At 45.7% G+C, this 21,921-nt stretch overlaps 1 protein-coding gene across 2 annotated transcripts in view; it reads right to left on the reverse strand.

Moving 5' to 3' along the window:
* Positions 1-21,921, reverse strand: part of LOC120039656 (homer protein homolog 2-like) — a 130,980-nt gene that overhangs the window by 72,541 nt on the left and 36,518 nt on the right. The window contains exon 2 of one of the 2 annotated variants that reach the window (XM_038985064.1): positions 13,937-14,099. In XM_038985064.1, coding sequence (XP_038840992.1) covers positions 13,937-14,099 — 163 coding nt within the window. The remainder of the gene's footprint in view (positions 1-13,936; positions 14,100-21,921) is intronic. The other variant, XM_038985065.1, reaches the window with a different exon arrangement.

Consider the following 21,921-nt stretch of genomic DNA (forward strand, 5'->3'; position numbering starts at 1 on the left):
TCCTTCCATTGGAGAGCTGAGTTGATTCTGTTGAGTTGGAACACTTCCTTCCATTGGAGAGATAAGATGATTCTGTTGAGTTGGAACACTTCCTTCCGTCAACCCTGACGTTGATAATGTCAGAGTCAATAGGTTGATGTCTACACACCGTAGAGAAGAGTATGTATGTGGGCAACGTGATGCGTCTGGTTTGTGCCAGGTGTACAGGTGGAAACCAAGACATGGATCTCACAGCAAACACAATCCACGGAGACAGGTGATGTTCAGTAGCTAGGGGGAGGTGGGTGGAAGCCTAACACAATCCACGGAGACAGGGAATGTTCAGTAGCTAGGGGGAGGTGGGTGGAAGCCTAACACAATCCACAGAGACAGGGAATGTTCAGTAGCTAGGGGGAGGTGGGTGGAAGCCTAACACAATCCACGGAGACAGGGAATGTTCAGTAGCTAGGGGGAGGTGGGTGGAAGCCTAACACAATCCACAGAGACAAGGAATGTTCAGTAGCTAGGGGGAGGTGGGTGGAAGCCTAACACAATCCACAGAGACAGGGAATGTTCAGTAGCTAGGGGGAGGTGGGTGGAAGCCTAACACAATCCACAGACAGAGGGAATGTTCAGTAGCTAGGGGGAGGTGGGTGGAAGCCTAACACAATCCACAGAGACAGGTAATGTTCAGTAGCTAGGGGGAGGTGGGTGGAAGCCTAACACAATCCACAGACAGAGGGAATGTTCAGTAGCTAGGGGGGAGGTGGGTGGAAGCCTAACACAATCCACAGAGACAGGGAATGTTCAGTAGCTAGGGGGGAGGTGGGTGGAAGCCTAACACAATCCACAGAGACAGGGAATGTTCAGTAGCTAGGGGGGAGGTGGGTGGAAGCCTAACACAATCCACAGAGACAGGTAATGTTCAGTAGCTAGGGGGGAGGTGGGTGGAAGCCTAACACAATCCACAGAGACAGGGAATGTTCAGTAGCTAGGGGGAGGTGGGTGGAAGCCTAACACAATCCACAGAGACAGGGAATGTTCAGTAGCTAGGGGGGAGGTGGGTGGAAGCCTAACACAATCCACAGAGACAGGGAATGTTCAGTAGCTAGGGGGAGGTGGGTGGAAGCCTAACACAATCCACGGAGACAGGTGATGTTCAGTAGCTAGGGGGAGGTGGGTGGAAGCCTAACACAATCCACGGAGACAGGTGATGTTCAGTAGCTAGGGGGAGGTGGGTGGAAGCCTAACACAATCCACGGAGACAGGTGATGTTCAGTAGCTAGGGGGAGGTGGGTGGAAGCCTAACACAATCCACAGAGACAGGGAATGTTCAGTAGCTAGGGGGAGGTGGGTGGAAGCCTAACACAATCCACAGAGACAGGGAATGTTCAGTAGCTAGGGGGAGGTGGGTGGAAGCCTAACACAATCCACGGAGACAGGGAATGTTCAGTAGCTAGGGGGGAGGTGGGTGGAAGCCTAACACAATCCACAGAGACAGGGAATGTTCAGTAGCTAGGGGGGAGGTGGGTGGAAGCCTAACACAATCCACAGAGACAGGGAATGTTCAGTAGCTAGGGGGAGGTGGGTGGAAGCCTAACACAATCCACAGAGACAGGGAATGTTCAGTAGCTAGGGGGGAGGTGGGTGGAAGCCTAACACAATCCACGGAGACAGGTGATGTTCAGTAGCTAGGGGGAGGTGGGTGGAAGCCTAACACAATCCACGGAGACAGGGAATGTTCAGTAGCTAGGGGGGAGGTGGGTGGAAGCCTAACACAATCCACAGAGACAGGGAATGTTCAGTAGCTAGGGGGGAGGTGGGTGGAAGCCTAACACAATCCACAGACAGAGGGAATGTTCAGTAGCTAGGGGGAGGTGGGTGGAAGCCTAACACAATCCACAGAGACAGGTAATGTTCAGTAGCTAGGGGGAGGTGGGTGGAAGCCTAACACAATCCACAGACAGAGGGAATGTTCAGTAGCTAGGGGGGAGGTGGGTGGAAGCCTAACACAATCCACAGAGACAGGGAATGTTCAGTAGCTAGGGGGGAGGTGGGTGGAAGCCTAACACAATCCACAGAGACAGGGAATGTTCAGTAGCTAGGGGGGAGGTGGGTGGAAGCCTAACACAATCCACAGAGACAGGTAATGTTCAGTAGCTAGGGGGGAGGTGGGTGGAAGCCTAACACAATCCACAGAGACAGGGAATGTTCAGTAGCTAGGGGGAGGTGGGTGGAAGCCTAACACAATCCACAGAGACAGGGAATGTTCAGTAGCTAGGGGGGAGGTGGGTGGAAGCCTAACACAATCCACAGAGACAGGGAATGTTCAGTAGCTAGGGGGAGGTGGGTGGAAGCCTAACACAATCCACGGAGACAGGTGATGTTCAGTAGCTAGGGGGAGGTGGGTGGAAGCCTAACACAATCCACGGAGACAGGTGATGTTCAGTAGCTAGGGGGAGGTGGGTGGAAGCCTAACACAATCCACGGAGACAGGTGATGTTCAGTAGCTAGGGGGAGGTGGGTGGAAGCCTAACACAATCCACAGAGACAGGGAATGTTCAGTAGCTAGGGGGAGGTGGGTGGAAGCCTAACACAATCCACAGAGACAGGGAATGTTCAGTAGCTAGGGGGAGGTGGGTGGAAGCCTAACACAATCCACGGAGACAGGGAATGTTCAGTAGCTAGGGGGGAGGTGGGTGGAAGCCTAACACAATCCACAGAGACAGGGAATGTTCAGTAGCTAGGGGGGAGGTGGGTGGAAGCCTAACACAATCCACAGAGACAGGGAATGTTCAGTAGCTAGGGGGAGGTGGGTGGAAGCCTAACACAATCCACAGAGACAGGGAATGTTCAGTAGCTAGGGGGGAGGTGGGTGGAAGCCTAACACAATCCACGGAGACAGGTGATGTTCAGTAGCTAGGGGGAGGTGGGTGGAAGCCTAACACAATCCACGGAGACAGGGAATGTTCAGTAGCTAGGGGGGAGGTGGGTGGAAGCCTAACACAATCCACAGAGACAGGGAATGTTCAGTAGCTAGGGGGGAGGTGGGTGGAAGCCTAACACAATCCACAGAGACAGGGAATGTTCAGTAGCTAGGGGGAGGTGGGTGGAAGCCTAACACAATCCACAGAGACAGGGAATGTTCAGTAGCTAGGGGGGAGGTGGGTGGAAGCCTAACACAATCCACGGAGACAGGTGATGTTCAGTAGCTAGGGGGAGGTGGGTGGAAGCCTAACACAATTCACAGAGACAGGGAATGTTCAGTAGCTAGGGGGAGGTGGGTGGAAGCCTAACACAATCCACAGAGACAGGTAATGTTCAGTAGCTAGGGGGAGGTGGGTGGAAGCCTGACATACACACCCCCCTCCCCCCTGACTAGCTGGGTTGTATAGTAATATGTGGTGGATCTGTTCTCTGCATCATGCTCAGTGGTGTTTCACTGTCAGACAGGAGATAGGAGCCAGCATCAAGCTGATCTTCATTTAGACTCTGTAGCTGTTGGCTGGGTGAGGGGTGACAGTCTCACAGTATGTCAGACAGACAGGCAGACAGAGAGAAAGAGAGAGAGAACACAAGAGAGCGACAGAGAGAGAGAGAACACAAGAGAGCGAGAGAGAGCGCGAGAGAGAGAGAGAACACAAGAGAGCGAGAGAGAGAGAACACAAGAGAGCGAGAGAGAGCGCGAGAGAGAGCAAACACAAGAGAGCGAGAGAGTGTGTGTGTAAATATGGTGTGTGGGTGGGGTGCTCCAGGAGTTGCCCTTTAAAAAGGTTCTTCTCCTCGCCGTCACTCCCCCCCACCCCTTTCCCCCACATCACCCAGTGACAACACATCAGGGGGGGTCGTCCCCTCACCCTCTCATAGCCTCAGCAGACTCTCTGGGGAAAATACTAATTACCCCTCTATCCAACACACACACACACACACACAAATTGGTTGAGAGTAGGGCCATTTAGTCGACGGGTCAATGGGCTGTTGGTCAACTGAGATATATAATAATATCATGGTGTACAAGACGCCTGTCTGATTGGACTGATCCATTGTGGAGGCTGTGGGGATGGAACAGTCCATCACTAAGACATGTGCTGCTGAAATTCTATATGGTTATATTACATAAGAACAATGGTGCAACACTAATAAAAATAGTCTTTTATAACAAATGCGCTTGGATAGCGGTCGCTGTCCGCGGTTCTGAAACATCAGTGAGCTGTTGAATTGGCTCCTTTTCCTAGACCATGTTGCTATGTGGATAATAGCAGAGTTAACCAGCATATTGGTGTTGAGAACAATGTGGCGGAGACAGCAGTGGAGTGAGGAGACGAGGAAACAGCACTTCCTCCTAAATTTTGTTAAACGATTAAAAGGCAAGGAAACGCCAACTTAATTAGGTCTATAATCAATAGCCTAACTGTTACATGTGCCTGGCTTTAATAAATCATCCATTTATACACTACATATACACAAAAGTATGTGGACACCCGTTCAAATTAGTGGATTTCGGCTATTTCGACCACACCCATTGCTGACTGGGGTATAATATCGAACACACCGCCATGCAATCTCCATAGACAAACATTGGCAGTCGAATGGCATTACTGAAGAGCTCCGTGACTTTCAACGTGGCACCGTCATAGGAAGCCACCTTCCCAACAAGTCAGTACGTCAAATGTCTGCCCTACTAGAGCTTCCCCAGTCAACTGTAAGTGATGTTATTGTGAAGTGTAAACATCTAGGAGCAACAACGGCTCAGCTGCAAAGTGGTAGGCCGCACAAGCTCACAGAACGGGACCGGTGAGTGCTGAAGCGCGTAGCGTGTAAAAATCAGTCTGTCCTCGGTTGCAACACTCACTACCAGGTTCCAAACTAGTGGTTAGAGCGTTGGACTAGTAACCAGCAGGTAGCCTAGTGGTTAGAGCGTTGGACTAGTAACCAGCAGGTAGCCTAGTGGTTAGAGCATTGGGCCAGTAACCAGCAGGTAGCCTAGTGGTTAGAGCGTTGGACTAGAAACCAGCAGGTAGTCTAGTGGTTAGAGCGTTGGACTAGTAACCAGCAGGTAGCCTAGTGGTTAGAGCATTGGGTCAGTAACCAGCAGGTAGTCTAGTGGTTAGAGCGTTGGACTAGAAACCAGCAGGTAGTCTAGTGGTTAGAGCGTTGGGCCAGTAACCAGCAGGTAGTCTAGTGGTTAGAGCATTGGGTCAGTAACCAGCAGGTAGTCTAGTGGTTAGAGCGTTGGACTAGTAACCAGCAGGTAGCCTAGTGGTTAGAGCATTGGGTCAGTAACCAGCAGGTAGTCTAGTGGTTAGAGCGTTGGACTAGAAACCAGCAGGTAGTCTAGTGGTTAGAGCGTTGGACTAGTAACCAGCAGGTAGCCTAGTGGTTAGAGCGTTGGACTAGTAACCAGCAGGTAGTCTAGTGGTTAGAGCGTTGGACCAGTAACCAGCAGGTAGCCTGGTGGTTAGAGCGTTGGGTCAGTAACCAGCAGGTAGCCTAGTGGTTAGAGCGTTGGGCTAGTAACCAGCAGGTAGCCCAGTGGTTAGAGCGTTGGACTAGTAACCAGCAGGTAGCCTAGTGGTTAGAGCATTGGACTAGTAACCAGCAGGTAGCCTAGTGGTTAGAGCATTGGACTAGTAACCAGCAGGTAGCCTAGTGGTTAGAGCGTTGGACTAGAAACCAGCAGGTAGCCTAGTGGTTAGAGCGTTGGACTAGTAACCAGCAGGTAGTCTAGTGGTTAGAGCGTTGGACTAGTAACCAGCAGGTAGTCTAGTAGTTAGAGCGTTGGGCCAGTAACCAGCAGGTAGTCTAGTGGTTAGAGTGTTGAACTAGTAACCAGCAGGTATCCTAGTGGTTAGAGCGTTGGACTAGAAACCAGCAGGTAGCCTAGTGGTTAGAGCGTTGGGCCAGTAACCAGCAGGTAGTCTAGTGGTTAGAGTGTTGGACTAGTAACCAGCAGGTAGCCGAGTGGTTAGAGCATTGGACTAGTAACCAGCAGGTAGCCTAGTGGTTAGAGCATTGGACTAGTAACCAGCAGGTAGCCTAGTGGTTAGAGCGTTGGACTAGTAACCAGCAGGTAGTTTAGTGGTTAGAGCGTTGGACTAGAAACCAGCAGGTAGCCTAGTGGTTAGAGCGTTGGGCTAGTAACCAGCAGGTACCCTAGTGGTTAGAGCGTTGGGCTAGTAACCAGCAGGTAGCCTAGTGGTTAGAGCGTTGGACTAGAAACCAGCAGGTAGCCTAGTGGTTAGAGCGTTGGACTAGTAACCAGCAGGTAGTCTAGTGGTTAGAGCGTTGGACTAGTAACCAGCAGGTAGTCTAGTAGTTAGAGCATTGGGCCAGTAACCAGCAGGTAGCCTAGTGGTTAGAGCGTTGGACTAGAAACCAGCAGGTAGTCTAGTGGTTAGAGCGTTGGGCCAGTAACCAGCAGGTAGCCTAGTGGTTAGATCGTTGGGCCAGTAACCAGCAGGTATCCTAGTGGTTAGAGCGTTGGACTAGTAACCAGCAGGTAGCCTAGTGGTTAGAGCGTTGGGCTAGTAACCGAAAGGTTGCAAAATCAAATCCCAGAGCCGACAAGGTAAAAATCTGTCGTCCTGCCCCTGAACAAGGCAGTTAACCCACTGTTCCCCGGTAGGCTGTCATTGTAAATAAGAATTTGTTCTTAACTGACTTGCCTAGTTAAATAAAAAATATATGAGTCATTCATGAATTGAAATGCAATCAACTTGCTGCGCTGTGTTAATAATAGTTTTAAAATAAAATAAGTCGACCCTTGAATAATTAGCATAAACAATAAATAATAAAGGCTTTACAAAATCAGAACTCTGGCATGGTATACTCTGGTATGGTATACTCTGGTATGGTATACTCTGGTATGGTATACTCTGGTATGGTATGGTATACTCTGGTATGGTATACTCTGGCATGGTATACTCTGGCATGGTATACTCTGGCATGGTATGGTATACTCTGGTATGGTATGGTATACTCTGGTATGGTATACTCTGGTATACTCTGGTATGGTATACTCTGGTATGGTATGGTATACTCTGGTATGGTATACTCTGGTATGGTATACTCTGGCATGGTATGGTATACTCTGGTATGGTATACTCTGGTATGGTATGGTATACTCTGGTATGGTATACTCTGGCATGGTATACTCTGGCATGGTATACTCTGGCATGGTATGGTGTACTCTGGCATGGTATACTCTGGTATGGTATGGTATACTCTGGTATGGTATACTCTGGTATGGTATACTCTGGTATACTCTGGTATGGTATACTCTGGTATGGTATACTCTGGTATGGTATGGTATACTCTGGTATGGTATACTCTGGTATGGTATACTCTGGTATGGTATGGTATACTCTGGTATGGTATACTCTGGTATACTCTGGCATGGTATGGTATACTCTGGTATACTCTGGCATGGTATACTCTGGTATGGTATACTCTGGTATGGTATACTCTGGTATGGTATGGTATGGTATACTCTGGTATGGTATGGTATACTCTGGTATGGTATACTCTGGTATGGTATACTCTGGCATGGTATACTCTGGTATGGTATGGTATACTCTGGTATGGTATGGTATGGTATACTCTGGTATGGTATGGTATACTCTGGTATGGTATACTCTGGTATGGTATACTCTGGTATGGTATACTCTGGTATGGTATACTCTGGCATGGTATACTCTGGCATGGTATACTCTGGTATGGTATGGTATACTCTGGTATGGTATGGTATGGTATACTCTGGTATGGTATGGTATACTCTGGTATGGTATACTCTGGTATGGTATACTCTGGTATGGTATACTCTGGCATGGTATACTCTGGTATGGTATACTCTAGTATGGTATGGTATGGTATACTCTAGTATGGTATGGTATGGTATACTCTGGCATGGTATACTCTGATATGGTATACTCTGGCATGGTATACTCTGGTATGGTATACTCTGGTATGGTATACTCTGGTATGGTATACTCTAGTATGGTATGGTATGGTATACTCTGGTATGGTATGGTATACTCTGGTATGGTATACTCTGGTATGGTATCGTATACCCTGGTATGGTATGGTATACTCTGGTATGGTATGGTATACTCTGGTATGGTATACTCTGGTATGGTATGGTATGGTATACTCTGGTATGGTATGGTATGGTATACTCTGGTATGGTATGGTATACTCCGGTATGGTATACTCTGGTATGGTATGGTATGGTATACTCTGGTATGGTATACTCTGGTATGGTATGGTATACTCTGGTATGGTATGGTATACTCTGGTATGGTATACTCTGGTATGGTATGGTATACTCTGGTATGGTATACTCTGGTATGGTATACTCTGGTATGGTATGGTATACTCTGGTATGGTATGGTATACTCTGGTATGGTATACTCTGGTATGGTATGGTATACTCTGGTATGGTATGGTATGGTATACTCTGGTATGGTATGGTATACTCTGGTATGGTATGGTATACTCTGGTATGGTATACTCTGGTATGGTATACTCTGGTATGGTATACTCTGGTATGGTATGGTATGGAATGGTATACTCAGGTATGGTATGGTATACTCTGGTATGGTATACTCTGGTATGGTATACTCTGGTATGGTATGGTATACTCTGGTATGGTATGGTATACTCTGGTATGGTATGGTATACTCTGGTATGGTATGGTATACTCTGGTATGGTATACTCTGGTATGGTATACTCAGGTATGGTATGGTATACTCAGGTATGGTATGGTATACTCAGGTATGGTATGGTATACTCAGGTATGGTATGGTATACTCTGGTATGGTATGGTATACTCTGGTATGGTATACTCTGGTATGGTATACTCTGGTATGGTATACTCTGGTATGGTATTCTCTGGTATACTCTGGCATGGTATGGTATACTCTGGTATGGTATACTCTGGTATGGTATGGTATACTCTGGTATGGTATACTCTGGTATACTCTGGCATGGTATGGTATACTCTGGTATACTCTGGCATGGTATACTCTGGTATGGTATACTCTGGTATGGTATACTCTGGTATGGTATGGTATACTCTGGTATGGTATGGTATACTCTGGTATGGTATACTCTGGTATGGTATACTCTGGCATGGTATACTCTGGTATGGTATGGTATACTCTGGTATGGTATGGTATGGTATACTCTGGTATGGTATGGTATACTCTGGTATGGTATACTCTGGTATGGTATACTCTGGTATGGTATACTCTGGCATGGTATACTCTGGCATGGTATACTCTGGTATGGTATGGTATACTCTGGTATGGTATGGTATGGTATACTCTGGTATGGTATGGTATACTCTGGTATGGTATACTCTGGCATGGTATACTCTGGTATGGTATACTCTGGTATGGTATACTCTGGTATGGTATACTCTAGTATGGTATGGTATGGTATACTCTGGCATGGTATACTCTGATATGGTATACTCTGATATGGTATACTCTGGTATGGTATACTCTGGTATGGTATACTCTGGTATGGTATACTCTAGTATGGTATGGTATGGTATACTCTGGTATGGTATGGTATACTCTGGTATGGTATGGTATACTCTGGTATGGTATACTCTGGTATGGTATCGTATACCCTGGTATGGTATGGTATACTCTGGTATGGTATGGTATACTCTGGTATGGTATACTCTGGTATGGTATGGTATGGTATACTCTGGTATGGTATGGTATGGTATACTCTGGTATGGTATGGTATACTCCGGTATGGTATACTCTGGTATGGTATGGTATGGTATACTCTGGTATGGTATACTCTGGTATGGTATGGTATACTCTGGTATGGTATGGTATACTCTGGTATGGTATACTCTGGTATGGTATGGTATACTCTGGTATGGTATACTCTGGTATGGTATACTCTGGTATGGTATGGTATACTCTGGTATGGTATGGTATGGTATGGTATACTCTGGTATGGTATACTCTGGTATGGTATGGTATACTCTGGTATGGTATACTCTGGTATGGTATACTCTGGTATGGTATACTCTGGTATGGTATGGTATACTCTGGTATGGTATGGTATACTCTGGTATGGTATGGTATACTCTGGTATGGTATGGTATGGTATACTCTGGTATGGTATGGTATACTCTGGTATGGTATACTCTGGTATGGTATTCTCTGGTATGGTATGGTATGGAATGGTATACTCAGGTATGGTATGGTATACTCTGGTATGGTATACTCTGGTATGGTATACTCTGGTATGGTATGGTATACTCTGGTATGGTATGGTATACTCTGGTATGGTATGGTATACTCTGGTATGGTATACTCTGGTATGGTATACTCTGGTATGGTATACTCAGGTATGGTATACTCAGGTATGGTATGGTATACTCAGGTATGGTATGGTATACTCAGGTATGGTATGGTATACTCTGGTATGGTATGGTATACTCTGGTATGGTATACTCTGGTATGGTATACTCTGGTATGGTATGGTATACTCTGGTATGGTATACTCTGGTATGGTATGGTATACTCTGGTATGGTATGGTATACTCTGGTATGGTATACTCTGGTATGGTATGGTATACTCTGGTATGGTATGGTATACTCTGGTATGGTATACTCTGGTATGGTATGGTATACTCTGGTATGGTATACTCTGGTATGGTATACTCTGGTATGGTATGGTATACTCTGGTATGGTATGGTATACTCTGGTATGGTATGGTATACTCTGGTATGGTATACTCTGGTATGGTATGGTATACTCTGGTATGGTATACTCTGGTATGGTATACTCTGGTATGGTATTGGTATACTCTGGTATGGTATACTCTGGTATGGTATGGTATACTCTGGTATGGTATGGTATACTCTGGTATGGTTATAACTCTGGTATGGTATGGTATACTCTGGTATGGTATACTCTGGTATGGTATTGGTATACTCTGGGTATGGTATACTCTGGTATGGTATACTCTGGTATGGTATACTCTGGTATGGTATACTCTGTATGGTATGGTATGGTATGGTATACTCTGGTATGGTATACTCAGGTATGGTATACTCTGTATGGTATGGTATAGCTCTGGTATGGTATACTCTGGTATGGTATACTCTGGTATGGTATGGTATACTCTGGTATGGTATGTATACTCTGGTATGGTATACTCTGTATGGTATAGAATGTATGGTATACTCTGTATGGTATGGTATACTCTGGTATGGTATACTCTGGTATGGTATGGTATACTACTGGTATGGTATACTCTGGATATGGTAATGGTATACTCTGGTATGGTATGGTATACTCTGGATGGTATGGTATACTCTGGTATGGTATACTTGGTATGGTATACTCTGGTATGGTATACTCTGGTATGGTATGGTATACTCTGGTGGTATGGTATACTCTGGTATGGTATACTCTGGTATGGTTATACTCTGGTATGGTATACTCTGGTATGGTAATGGTATACTCTGGTATGGTATACTCTGGTATGGTATACTCTGGTATGGTATGGTATACTTCTGTATGGTATGGTATACTCTGGTATGGTATGGTATACTCTGGGTATGGTATACTCTGGTATGGTATACTCTGGTATGGTATACTCTGGTATGGTATACTCTGGTATGGTATGGTATACTCTGGTATGGTATACTCTGGTATGGTATACTCTGGTATGGTATGGTATACTCTGGTATGGTATGGTATACTCTGGTATGGTATGGTATACTCTGGTATGGTATACTCTGGTATGGTATGGTATACTCTGGTATGGTATACTCTGGTATGGTATACTCTGGTATGGTATGGTATACTCTGGTATGGTATACTCTGGTATGGTATGGTATACTCTGGTATGGTATACTCTGGTATGGTATGGTATACTCTGGTATGGTATACTCTGGTATGGTATGGTATACTCTGGTATGGTATACTCTGGTATGGTATACTCTGGTATGGTATACTCTGGTATGGTATGGTATGGTATGGTATACTCTGGTATGGTATACTCAGGTATGGTATACTCTGGTATGGTATGGTATACTCTGGTATGGTATACTCTGGTATGGTATACTCTGGTATGGTATGGTATACTCTGGTATGGTATGGTATACTCTGGTATGGTATACTCTGGTATGGTATGGTATACTCTGGTATGGTATGGTATACTCTGGTATGGTATGGTATACTCTGGTATGGTATGGTATACTCTGGTATGGTATACTCTGGTATGGTATGGTATACTCTGGTATGGTATGGTATACTCTGGTATGGTATGGTATACTCTGGTATGGTATACTCTGGTATGGTATACTCTGGTATGGTATACTCTGGTGTGGTATACTCTGGTGTGGTATGGTATACTCTGGTATGGTATACTCTGGTATGGTATACTCTGGTATGGTATACTCTGGTATGGTATGGTATACTCTGGTATGGTATACTCTGGTATGCTTATCATTTATTTAGTGCTGTTTATATTGTTCCACACAGTCAGAAAAAATATATTGTAATCTAACAGCACTGTTTGGCACATAACATCCACGCATCGCTTGCTCCTCACCTTCTTCTTGATCTCCAGTATTTTCCACAACTAGTCACATTTATTCCACACATCTGACTTCCCCTTCAGCTCCTGAGCAACCAGCGAACATTACCCCGTTTCCAGTTCATTTGTCACGTTCTCTGCATCCATTTTGCCGTCACGTGTTCAGAGTTTGTTATAACCAATTTATTGATGTGATTATGCTACGCTACGCTACGCTACAGGTCAGGTCCTATTGGTCACGTGCATGTGATGCATACATGTGTCACGTAGAGAGAGCAAGGGTTGAGGGAATGTTTTTCCTAAGCAAAATGAGGGATTTCAGTAACAGAACTTTTCAGTCAGAAATGGTAACATGGACAGCGTGATAAACACTTGAAGTTCTCTGTGGTCGATGCAGCAGGGAGGAGAGACAACGAGTGCTCGTCACAAAAAAAAATAGGATTAACACAGCAAGTCAGAGCACAATCGAATCAACTGCGGTCGGACTCCCTCTACTCATTTGTGTGTCTTAAATTATTTCATCAAACAGTTCGCTTAAAGCATCAGACAAGCTCAGTGAATATAGTTGATTTGATTAAAACACAGAGGATGTGTCTATATATGGTTGCCTAAGATAGTTTGTTGTTGTTGTCGGGGACAACCCTAGTTGAGAGGAAAGAGACAAACATTTGTTACAGTCATTTCACCAGCCGTCCAACCCTGTTCCGTGTGACACGGCCAGCAGTCCAACCCTGTTCCGCGTGACACGGCCAGCAGTCCAACCCTGTTCCGCGTGACACGGCCAGCAGTCCAACCCTGTTCCGCGTGACACGGCCAGCCGTCCAGACATCCGTCCAGACAGACAGAGACATCCGTCCAGACAGACAGAGACATCCGTCCAGACAGACAGAGACATCCGTCCAGACAGACAGAGACATCCGTCCAGACAGACAGAGACATCCAGACAGAGACATCCGTCCAGACAGACAGAGACATCCAGACAGACAGAGACATCCAGAGACATCCAGACAGACAGAGACATCCAGACAGACAGAGACATCCGTCCAGATAGACAGAGACATCCAGACAGACAGAGACATCCGTCCAGACAGACAGAGACATCCAGACAGAGACATCCAGACAGAGACATCCAGACAGAGACATCCAGACAGAGACATCCAGACAGAGACATCCAGACAGAGACATCCGTCCAGACAGACAGAGACATCCAGACAGAGACATCCAGACAGAGACATCCAGACAGAGACATCCAGACAGAGACATCCAGACAGAGACATCCAGACAGAGACATCCAGACAGAGACATCCAGACAGAGACATCCAGACACGTCCAGACTCCCCACCACCCGAACACGTCCTCCCAACCCTAATACACTCACTCACCCCTACCTTGGATCCATCTACACTGATGATGCGGTAGCTGTTGCGTGTGGAGTCGTAGAAGTAGGACACGGTGACTGCCTGTTTACTGGCTGGGACCCAGTTCTTCTTGGTGGTCGGGTCAATCTGGAACACATGGGCCCTGGTGGTGAAGATTGGCTGCTCCCTGCACGAGACGAGGAGGAGACGGAGAGGGGGGAGGAGAGAGAAGGAAAGAGGAGGAGGAGGAGGAGAGAGAGGGAAAGAGGAGGAGGAGAGAGAGAGGGAAAGAGGAGGAGGAGAGAGAGAGGGAAAGAGGAGGGGGAGAGAGAGAGGGAAAGAGGAGGAGGAGAGAGAGAGGGAAAGAGGAGGAGGAGAGAGAGGGGGGAGGAGGAGAGAGAGAGGGAAAGGGGAGGAGGAGAGAGAGAGGGAAAGAGGACGAGGAGAGAGAGAGAAAGAGGAGGAGGAGAGAGAGAGGGAAAGAGGAGGAGGAGAGAGAGAAAGAGGAGGAGGAGAGAGAGAGGGAAAGAGGAGGAGGAGAGAGAGAAAGAGGAGGAGGAGAGAGAGGGAAAGAGGAGGAGGAGAGAGAGGGGGGAGGAGAGAGAGAGAGGGAAAGAGGAGGAGGAGAGAGAGGGGGGAGGAGAGAGAGAGAGGGAAAGAGGAGGAGGAGAGAGAGAGGGAAAGAGGAGGAGGAGAGAGAAGGAACGAGGAGGAGGAGAGAAGGAACGAGGAGGAGGAGAGAGAGGGGGAGGAGGAGAGAGAGAGGGAGGGGGGGAGGAGCGAGAGGGGGAGGGGGAGAGGGATAAGAAAGAGAAGATTAGGAGACCTCTAGTTTGGGTTGGAAGCTCTAGTAATTAATGGTTTGGGGTGTTAGAAACTCCCATGTATTCTATTGGTCAGTCTAAGAGCACATGCATTAGCGGGCAAATACTGAAAGCAACAGGAGTCAAAAACACATAAAGAACTAGACGACAGCTGGTCAGGTTGTGTGGTGTGAGTTGAGTACTGGGAGAGATCCAGGTCAGTAGTTTTGCCTGCTGCAGCGTAACATATTCCTGTGGCAGTCACCTGGGATGCCAGATCCTCAGTTTCTCTCCCAGTGGAGAGCAGGTGTTAATGTAACACTAACCCTGGTGTCACCTGGCAACCCGCAGCCATTAGCACTTCATCAGCTCAAGCCTCTCACGGGAGGGAAGGAAAACACACAGGCACTACACTAGCCCTATCAAGTTATAGGGAGAAGAAACACCACCGCCACACACACACACACACACACAGGCACTACACTAGCCCTATCAAGTTATAGGGAGAAGAAACACCACCGCCACACACACACACACACACAGGCACTACACTAGCCCTATCAAGTTATAGGGAGAAGAAACACCACCGCCACACACACACACACACACACAGGTACTACACTAGCCCTATCAAGTTATAGGGAGAAGAAACACCACCGCCACACACACAGGCACTACACTAGCCCTATCAAGTTATAGGGAGAAGAAACACCACCGCCACACACACACACACACACACACACACACACACACACACACACACACACACACACACACACACACACACACACACACACACACACACACACACACACACAGTCTCAGGTGCTCACAGGGTATCAGAGTCCTCCTGGTAAGCTGTTTTAATACATGGCTGCATTAAGACGAGGGCTGGTAATTACCCAGGACATCACGATTCCATATCATCACCATACTTTAGGTGCGATTCTCACAATTCTCAACCAAGATTCTATTGTGATTTGATGTTCCAAACATATTGCTCACTATATGTCTGCTGCAGAGAGACCAGAGAGTCATGAGAAAACTAATGTTGATCAGTCGGGGAAATAAAAGTGTTGAAAACACATTGGCTCACTATTTAAAGATGGAAAACAAGACATAGGATGAGAAATACCTGTGTTTTGGTGCAGAGTCAGACTATTAGAACTAGCTAACGCTACCTACTAAAAATCCCTGTGTTTTGGTGCAGGGTCAGACTAGTAGAGCTAGCTAACGCTACCTACTAAAAATACCTGTGTTTTGGTGCAGGGTCAGACTATTAGAGCTAGCTAACGCTACCTACTAAAAATACCTGTGTTTTGGTGCAGGGTCAGACTAGTAGAGCTAGCTAACGCTACCTACTAAAAATACCTGTGTTTTGGTGCAGGGTCAGACTAGTAGAGCTAGCTAACGCTACCTAGTAAAAATACCTGTGTTTTGGTGCAGGGTCAGACTATTAGAGCTAGCTAACGCTACCTACTAAAAATACCTGTGTTTTGGTGCAGGGTCAGACTAGTAGAGCTAGCTAATGCTACCTACTAAAAATCCCTGTGTTTTGGTGCAGGGTCAGACTATTAGAGCTAGCTAACGCTACCTACTAAAAATACCTGTGTTTTGGTGCAGGGTCAGACTAGTAGAGCTAGCTAACGCTACCTACTAAAAATACCTGTGTTTTGGTGCAGGGTCAGACTAGTAGAGCTAGCTAATGCTACCTACTAAAAATACCTGTGTTTTGGTGCAGGGTCAGACTAGTAGAGCTAGCTAACGCTACCTACTAAAAATACCTGTGTTTTGGTGCAGGGTCAGACTAGTAGAGCTAGCTAATGCTACCTACTAAAAATCCCTGTGTTTTGGTGCAGGGTCAGACTATTAGAGCTAGCTAACGCTACCTACTAAAAATCCCTGTGTTTTGGTGCAGGGTCAGACTAGTAGAGCTAGCTAACGCTACCTACTAAAAATACCTGTGTTTTGGTGCAGGGTCAGACTATTAGAGCTAGCTAACGCTACCTACTAAAAATACCTGTGTTTTGGTGCAGGGTCAGACTAGTAGAGCTAGCTAACGCTACCTACTAAAAATACCTGTGTTTTGGTGCAGGGTCAGACTAGTAGAGCTAGCTAACGCTACCTACTAAAAATACAACACACACACACAATGCCTTCGGAAAGTATTCAGACCCCTTTACTTTTCACACATTTTGTTACATTACAGCCTTATTCTAAAATGGAAGGTGAACCTTTGCCTCAGTCTGAAGTCCTTAGTGCTCTGGAGCACGTTGTCATCAAGGATCTCTCTGTACTTTGCTCCGTTCATCTTTCCCCTCGTTCCTGACTAGTCTCCCAGTCCCTGCTGCTGAAAAACATCCCCATAGCATGATGCTGTCACCACCATACTTCACCGTAGGGATGATGCCAGGTTTCCTCCAGATGTGACGCTTGGTATTCAGGCTAAATAGTTCAATCTTGGTTTCATCAGACCAGAGAATCGTGTTTCTCATGGTCTGAGTCCTTTAGGTGCCTTTTGGCAAACTCCAAGCAGGCTGTTTGTGCCTTTTACTGGGGAATGGCTTCCGTCTGGCTACTCTACCATAAAGGCCTGACTGGTGGAGTGCTGCAGAGATTGTCCTTCTGGAAGGTTCTCCCATCTCCACAGAGGAACTCTAGAGACCATCAGGTTCTTGGTCACCTCCCTGACCAAGGCCCTTCTCCCCCGATTGCTCAGTTTGGCCGGACGGCCAGCTCTAGGAAGAGTCTTGGTGGTTCCAAACATCTTCCATTTAAGAATGATGGAGGCCAGCTGTGTTCTTGGGGACCTTCAATGCTGCAGACATTTTTTGGTACCCTTCCCCAGATCTGTGCCTCGACACAATCCTGTCTCAGAGCTCTATGGACTATTCCTTCAACCTCATGGGTTGGTTTTTGCTCAGACATGCACTGTCAACTGTGGAACCTTATATAGACAGGTGTGTGCCTTTCCAAATCATGTCCAATCAATTGAATTTACCACAGGTGGACTCCAATCAAGTTGTAGAAACATCAAGGATGATCAATCGAAACAGGATGCACCAGAGCTCAATTTCAAGTCTCATAGCAAAGGGTCTGAATACTAATGAAAATAAGGTATTTCTGCTTAAAAAAATATTTAAAATATGCAACAAAAAAATTAAAAATGGGAAAACCTGTTTTTGCTTTGTCATTATGGGATATTATGTGTAGTTGCTGAGGAATTTGTTTTAATACATTTTAGAATAAGGCTGTAACGTAACAAAATGTGGAAAAAGTCAAGGGGTCTGAATACTTTCGGAAGGCACAGTATATCTAAAATATATATATATAAAATATATATATATATATAATGCTCCCCCACCCAAAGCACATCCAGCGAACGGCAGGCCAGTGGTCGAAAACGGGTTATTGATGAAAGATGACAAAGGAGGCGGACACGAATTGTGCATAAAATAACACACAACTCGTCGTACCTTGACACGAATGGGGTACGGCAGCCGACAACCTTACAGAGTTCCACTTCTGAGAGAATGCCAAGACTGTGCAAAACTGTCATCAACGCAAAGGGTGGCTACATTGAAGAATCTAAAATATATATTTGATTTGTTTAACACTCTTTTGGTTACTACATGACACCATATTTTTTAATTCATAGTTTTGACATCTTCACTATTATTCTACAATGTAGAAAATAGTAAAAATAAAGAAAAACTCTTGAATGAAATGGAGTGTCCAAACTTTTGACTGGTACTGTATGTACATAAACACTTTGTTTTCACAAATCCATATTTTGAGTCAAATATCGATATAATATTATCGAAAAATATTACGATATGTCTATCAACTTTCCCCCCCCATCAATAATTAGGACAGTTTAAACCTCTGCAGTCCCCTGTTCCCTGTGTGTGTACTGTTGTCATCTGGTGGACATCTGTTAGGAAGATTATCAACTGGGCTTCTTGCATTTTGGACATCATCAAGGACGTAGGCAACAAGGACGTAGGCAACAAGGATGTAGGCAACAAGGACGTAAGGTTTACATGTCAAAGGCTACATATTCCACTGCCTAACAGAGGGGAAAAAATGACTTTTCTACATCGGTAGACTTTTCAAATCCATGGGAAAATGGGTATTAAATAGTATCTAGATGACCCAGATTGAATTATAATGCCATTTGAAGGATACAGCTACAGGTATCTCTCCCAGCATCACTACTTGCCATTAGGACAAATTAACTCACAACCTCTCTGTTATTCAGGAACCATTTGAACAATGACTAAATGGAGGGACAATCACGGCGACACACGTTTAAAATGCCCTCTTAGATCGACCGTCTGTTCAACATGTGGCTTGCCAGAGTAACACAGTCATCATTCCCAGAGTAACACAGTCATCATTCCCAGAGTAACACAGTCATCATTCCCAGAGTAACACAGTCATCATTCCCAGAGTAACACAGTCATCATTCCCAGAGTAACACAGTCATCATTCCCAGAGTAACACAGTCATCATTCCCAAGACTTCATTAACTCAACCTCTGTTCTGGACAATCACACACACTTTTAAAATGCCCTCTTAGTACCATAGGAGTCCACAGGCTTGGTTATCACTAGGTGTTATAGAGGACTACAGGCTTGGTTATCACTAGATGTTATAGAGGACTACAGGCTTGGTTATCACTAGGTGTTATAAAGGACTACAGGCTTGGTTATCACTAGGTGTTATAGAGGACTACAGGCTTGGTTATCACTAGGTGTTATAGAGGACTACAGGCTTGGTTATCACTAGGTGTTATAAAGGACTACAGGCTTGGTTATCACTAGGTGTTATAGAGGACTACAGGCTTGGTTATCACTAGGTGTTATAGAGGACTACAGGCTTGGTTATCACTAGGTGTTATAGAGGACTACAGGCTTGGTTATCACTAGGTGTTATAGAGGACTACAGGCTTGGTTATCACTAGGTGTTATAGAGGACTACAGGCTTGGTTATCACTAGGTGTTATAGAGGACTACAGGCTTGGTTATCACTAGGTGTTATAGAGGACTACAGGCTTGGTTATCACTAGATGTTATAGAGGACTACAGGCTTGGTTATCACTAGGTGTTATAAAGGACTACAGGCTTGGTTATCACTAGGTGTTATAGAGGACTACAGGCTTGGTTATCACTAGATGTTATAAAGGACTACAGGCTTGGTTATCACTAGGTGTTATAAAGGACTACAGGCTTGGTTATCACTAGATGTTATAAAGGACTACAGGCTTGGTTATCACTAGATGTTATAAAGGACTACAGGCTTGGTTATCACTAGGTGTTATAAAGGACTACATGCTTGGTTATCACTAGGTGTTATAAGGGACTACAGGCTTGGTTATCACTAGATGTTATAAAGGACTACAGGCTTGGTTATCACTAGGTGTTATAAAGGACTACAGGCTTGGTTATCACTGGATGTTATAAAGGACAAAGTGGCAGTAAAGTGGCAATATCATTGAAACAGATATGAGTCATTTCCTGTCTGTCAGAGTGAGCTAGAGACAGCCAATAGGATCTACCTCCTGGCAGACAGACCAGTCTTTTGTCTTCTTCTCTCCTCCTGTCCTATTCTCAGAGGGCTCTGTACGTGTGTGTGTGGGGGGGGGGGGGGTTGACACACTCATGCAGAAAGCAAGATGTGTGTGGTTGGGGCCACGCTCCCATCTCCCAGTAGACAATCAGTGTTCAGTAAACACACAGGCTGAACACGCAGTGCAGAGTCAGTCAGTCTGTCTGTCTATCCTCACCTGGTCCTGCCACAATACAACCGTTCAATACAACCAATGTAAAACGCAGTGCAGAGTCAGTCAGTCTGTCCTCACCTGGTCCTGCCACAATACAACCGTTCAATACAACCAATGTAAAACGCAGTGCAGAGTCAGTCTGTCCTCACCTGGTCCTGCCACAATACAACCGTTCAATACAACCAATGTAAAACGCAGTGCAGAGAGTCAGTCTGTCCTCACCTGGTCCTGCCACAATACAACCGTTCAATACAACCAATGTAAAACGCAGTGCAGAGAGTCAGTCTGTCTGTCTATCCTCACCTGGTCCTGCCACAATACAACCGTTCCATCCCTTCCTGTTACCACACTCTCTGTGGTTATATTTACATACTTGATTTTTTAAAATTCAAACCAGGAAATCAAACCAATGTAAAACGCAGCATGTGATTGTAGTGTGGTTTTGTGTGTGTGGAACCTGTAGGACTCCGTGTGGAAGAGAGTGCACACACACACACACACACACACACACCCCTTTCCTTCACGGAGGACTATTTCATTCTATTTCAGTACAGCTTTATTGATAAGTACCCAGAGGGCGATAGGCATCGCTCCACAGGGCAGCAGAGATATATTGTTTTCATATTCCATCCCTACTAAAGTATCCTAGCGGGACATAGATCTATACTAGGAGGTATCCTAGCAGGACATAGATCTATACTAGGAGGTATCCTAGCAGGACATAGATCTATACTAGGAGGTATCCTAGCAGGACATAGATCTATACTAGGAGGTATCCTAGCAGGACATAGATCTATACTAGGAGGTATCCTAGCAGGACATAGATCTATACTAGGAGGCATCCTAGCAGGACATAGATCTATACTAGGAGGTATCCTAGCGGGACATAGATCTATACTAGGAGGTATCCTAGCAGGACATAGATCTATACTAGGAGGTATCCTAGCAGGACATAGATCTATACTAGGAGGTATCCTAGCAGGACATAGATCTATACTAGGAGGTATCCTAGCAGGACATAGATCTATACTAGGAGGTATCCTAGCAGGACATAGATCTATACTAGGAGGTATCCTAGCGGGACATAGATCTATACTAGGAGGTATCCTAGCGGGACATAGATCTATACTAGGAGGTATCCTAGCGGGACATAGATCTATACTAGGAGGTATCCTAGCGGGACATAGATCTATACTAGGAGGTATCCTAGCGGGACATAGACCTATACTAGGAGGTATCCTAGCAGGACATAGATCTATACTAGGAGGTATCCTAGCAGGACATAGATCTATACTAGGAGGTATCCTAGCAGGACATAGATCTATACTAGGAGGTATCCTAGCAGGACATAGATCTATACTAGGAGGTATCCTAGCAGGACATGTACAGTGGTGTGTGTTAGTTAGTTAAAGGAGGACGGG

The sequence above is a fragment of the Salvelinus namaycush genome, unplaced genomic scaffold, assembly GCF_016432855.1.
Source record: "Salvelinus namaycush isolate Seneca unplaced genomic scaffold, SaNama_1.0 Scaffold289, whole genome shotgun sequence".
Taxonomy (NCBI): domain Eukaryota; kingdom Metazoa; phylum Chordata; class Actinopteri; order Salmoniformes; family Salmonidae; genus Salvelinus; species Salvelinus namaycush.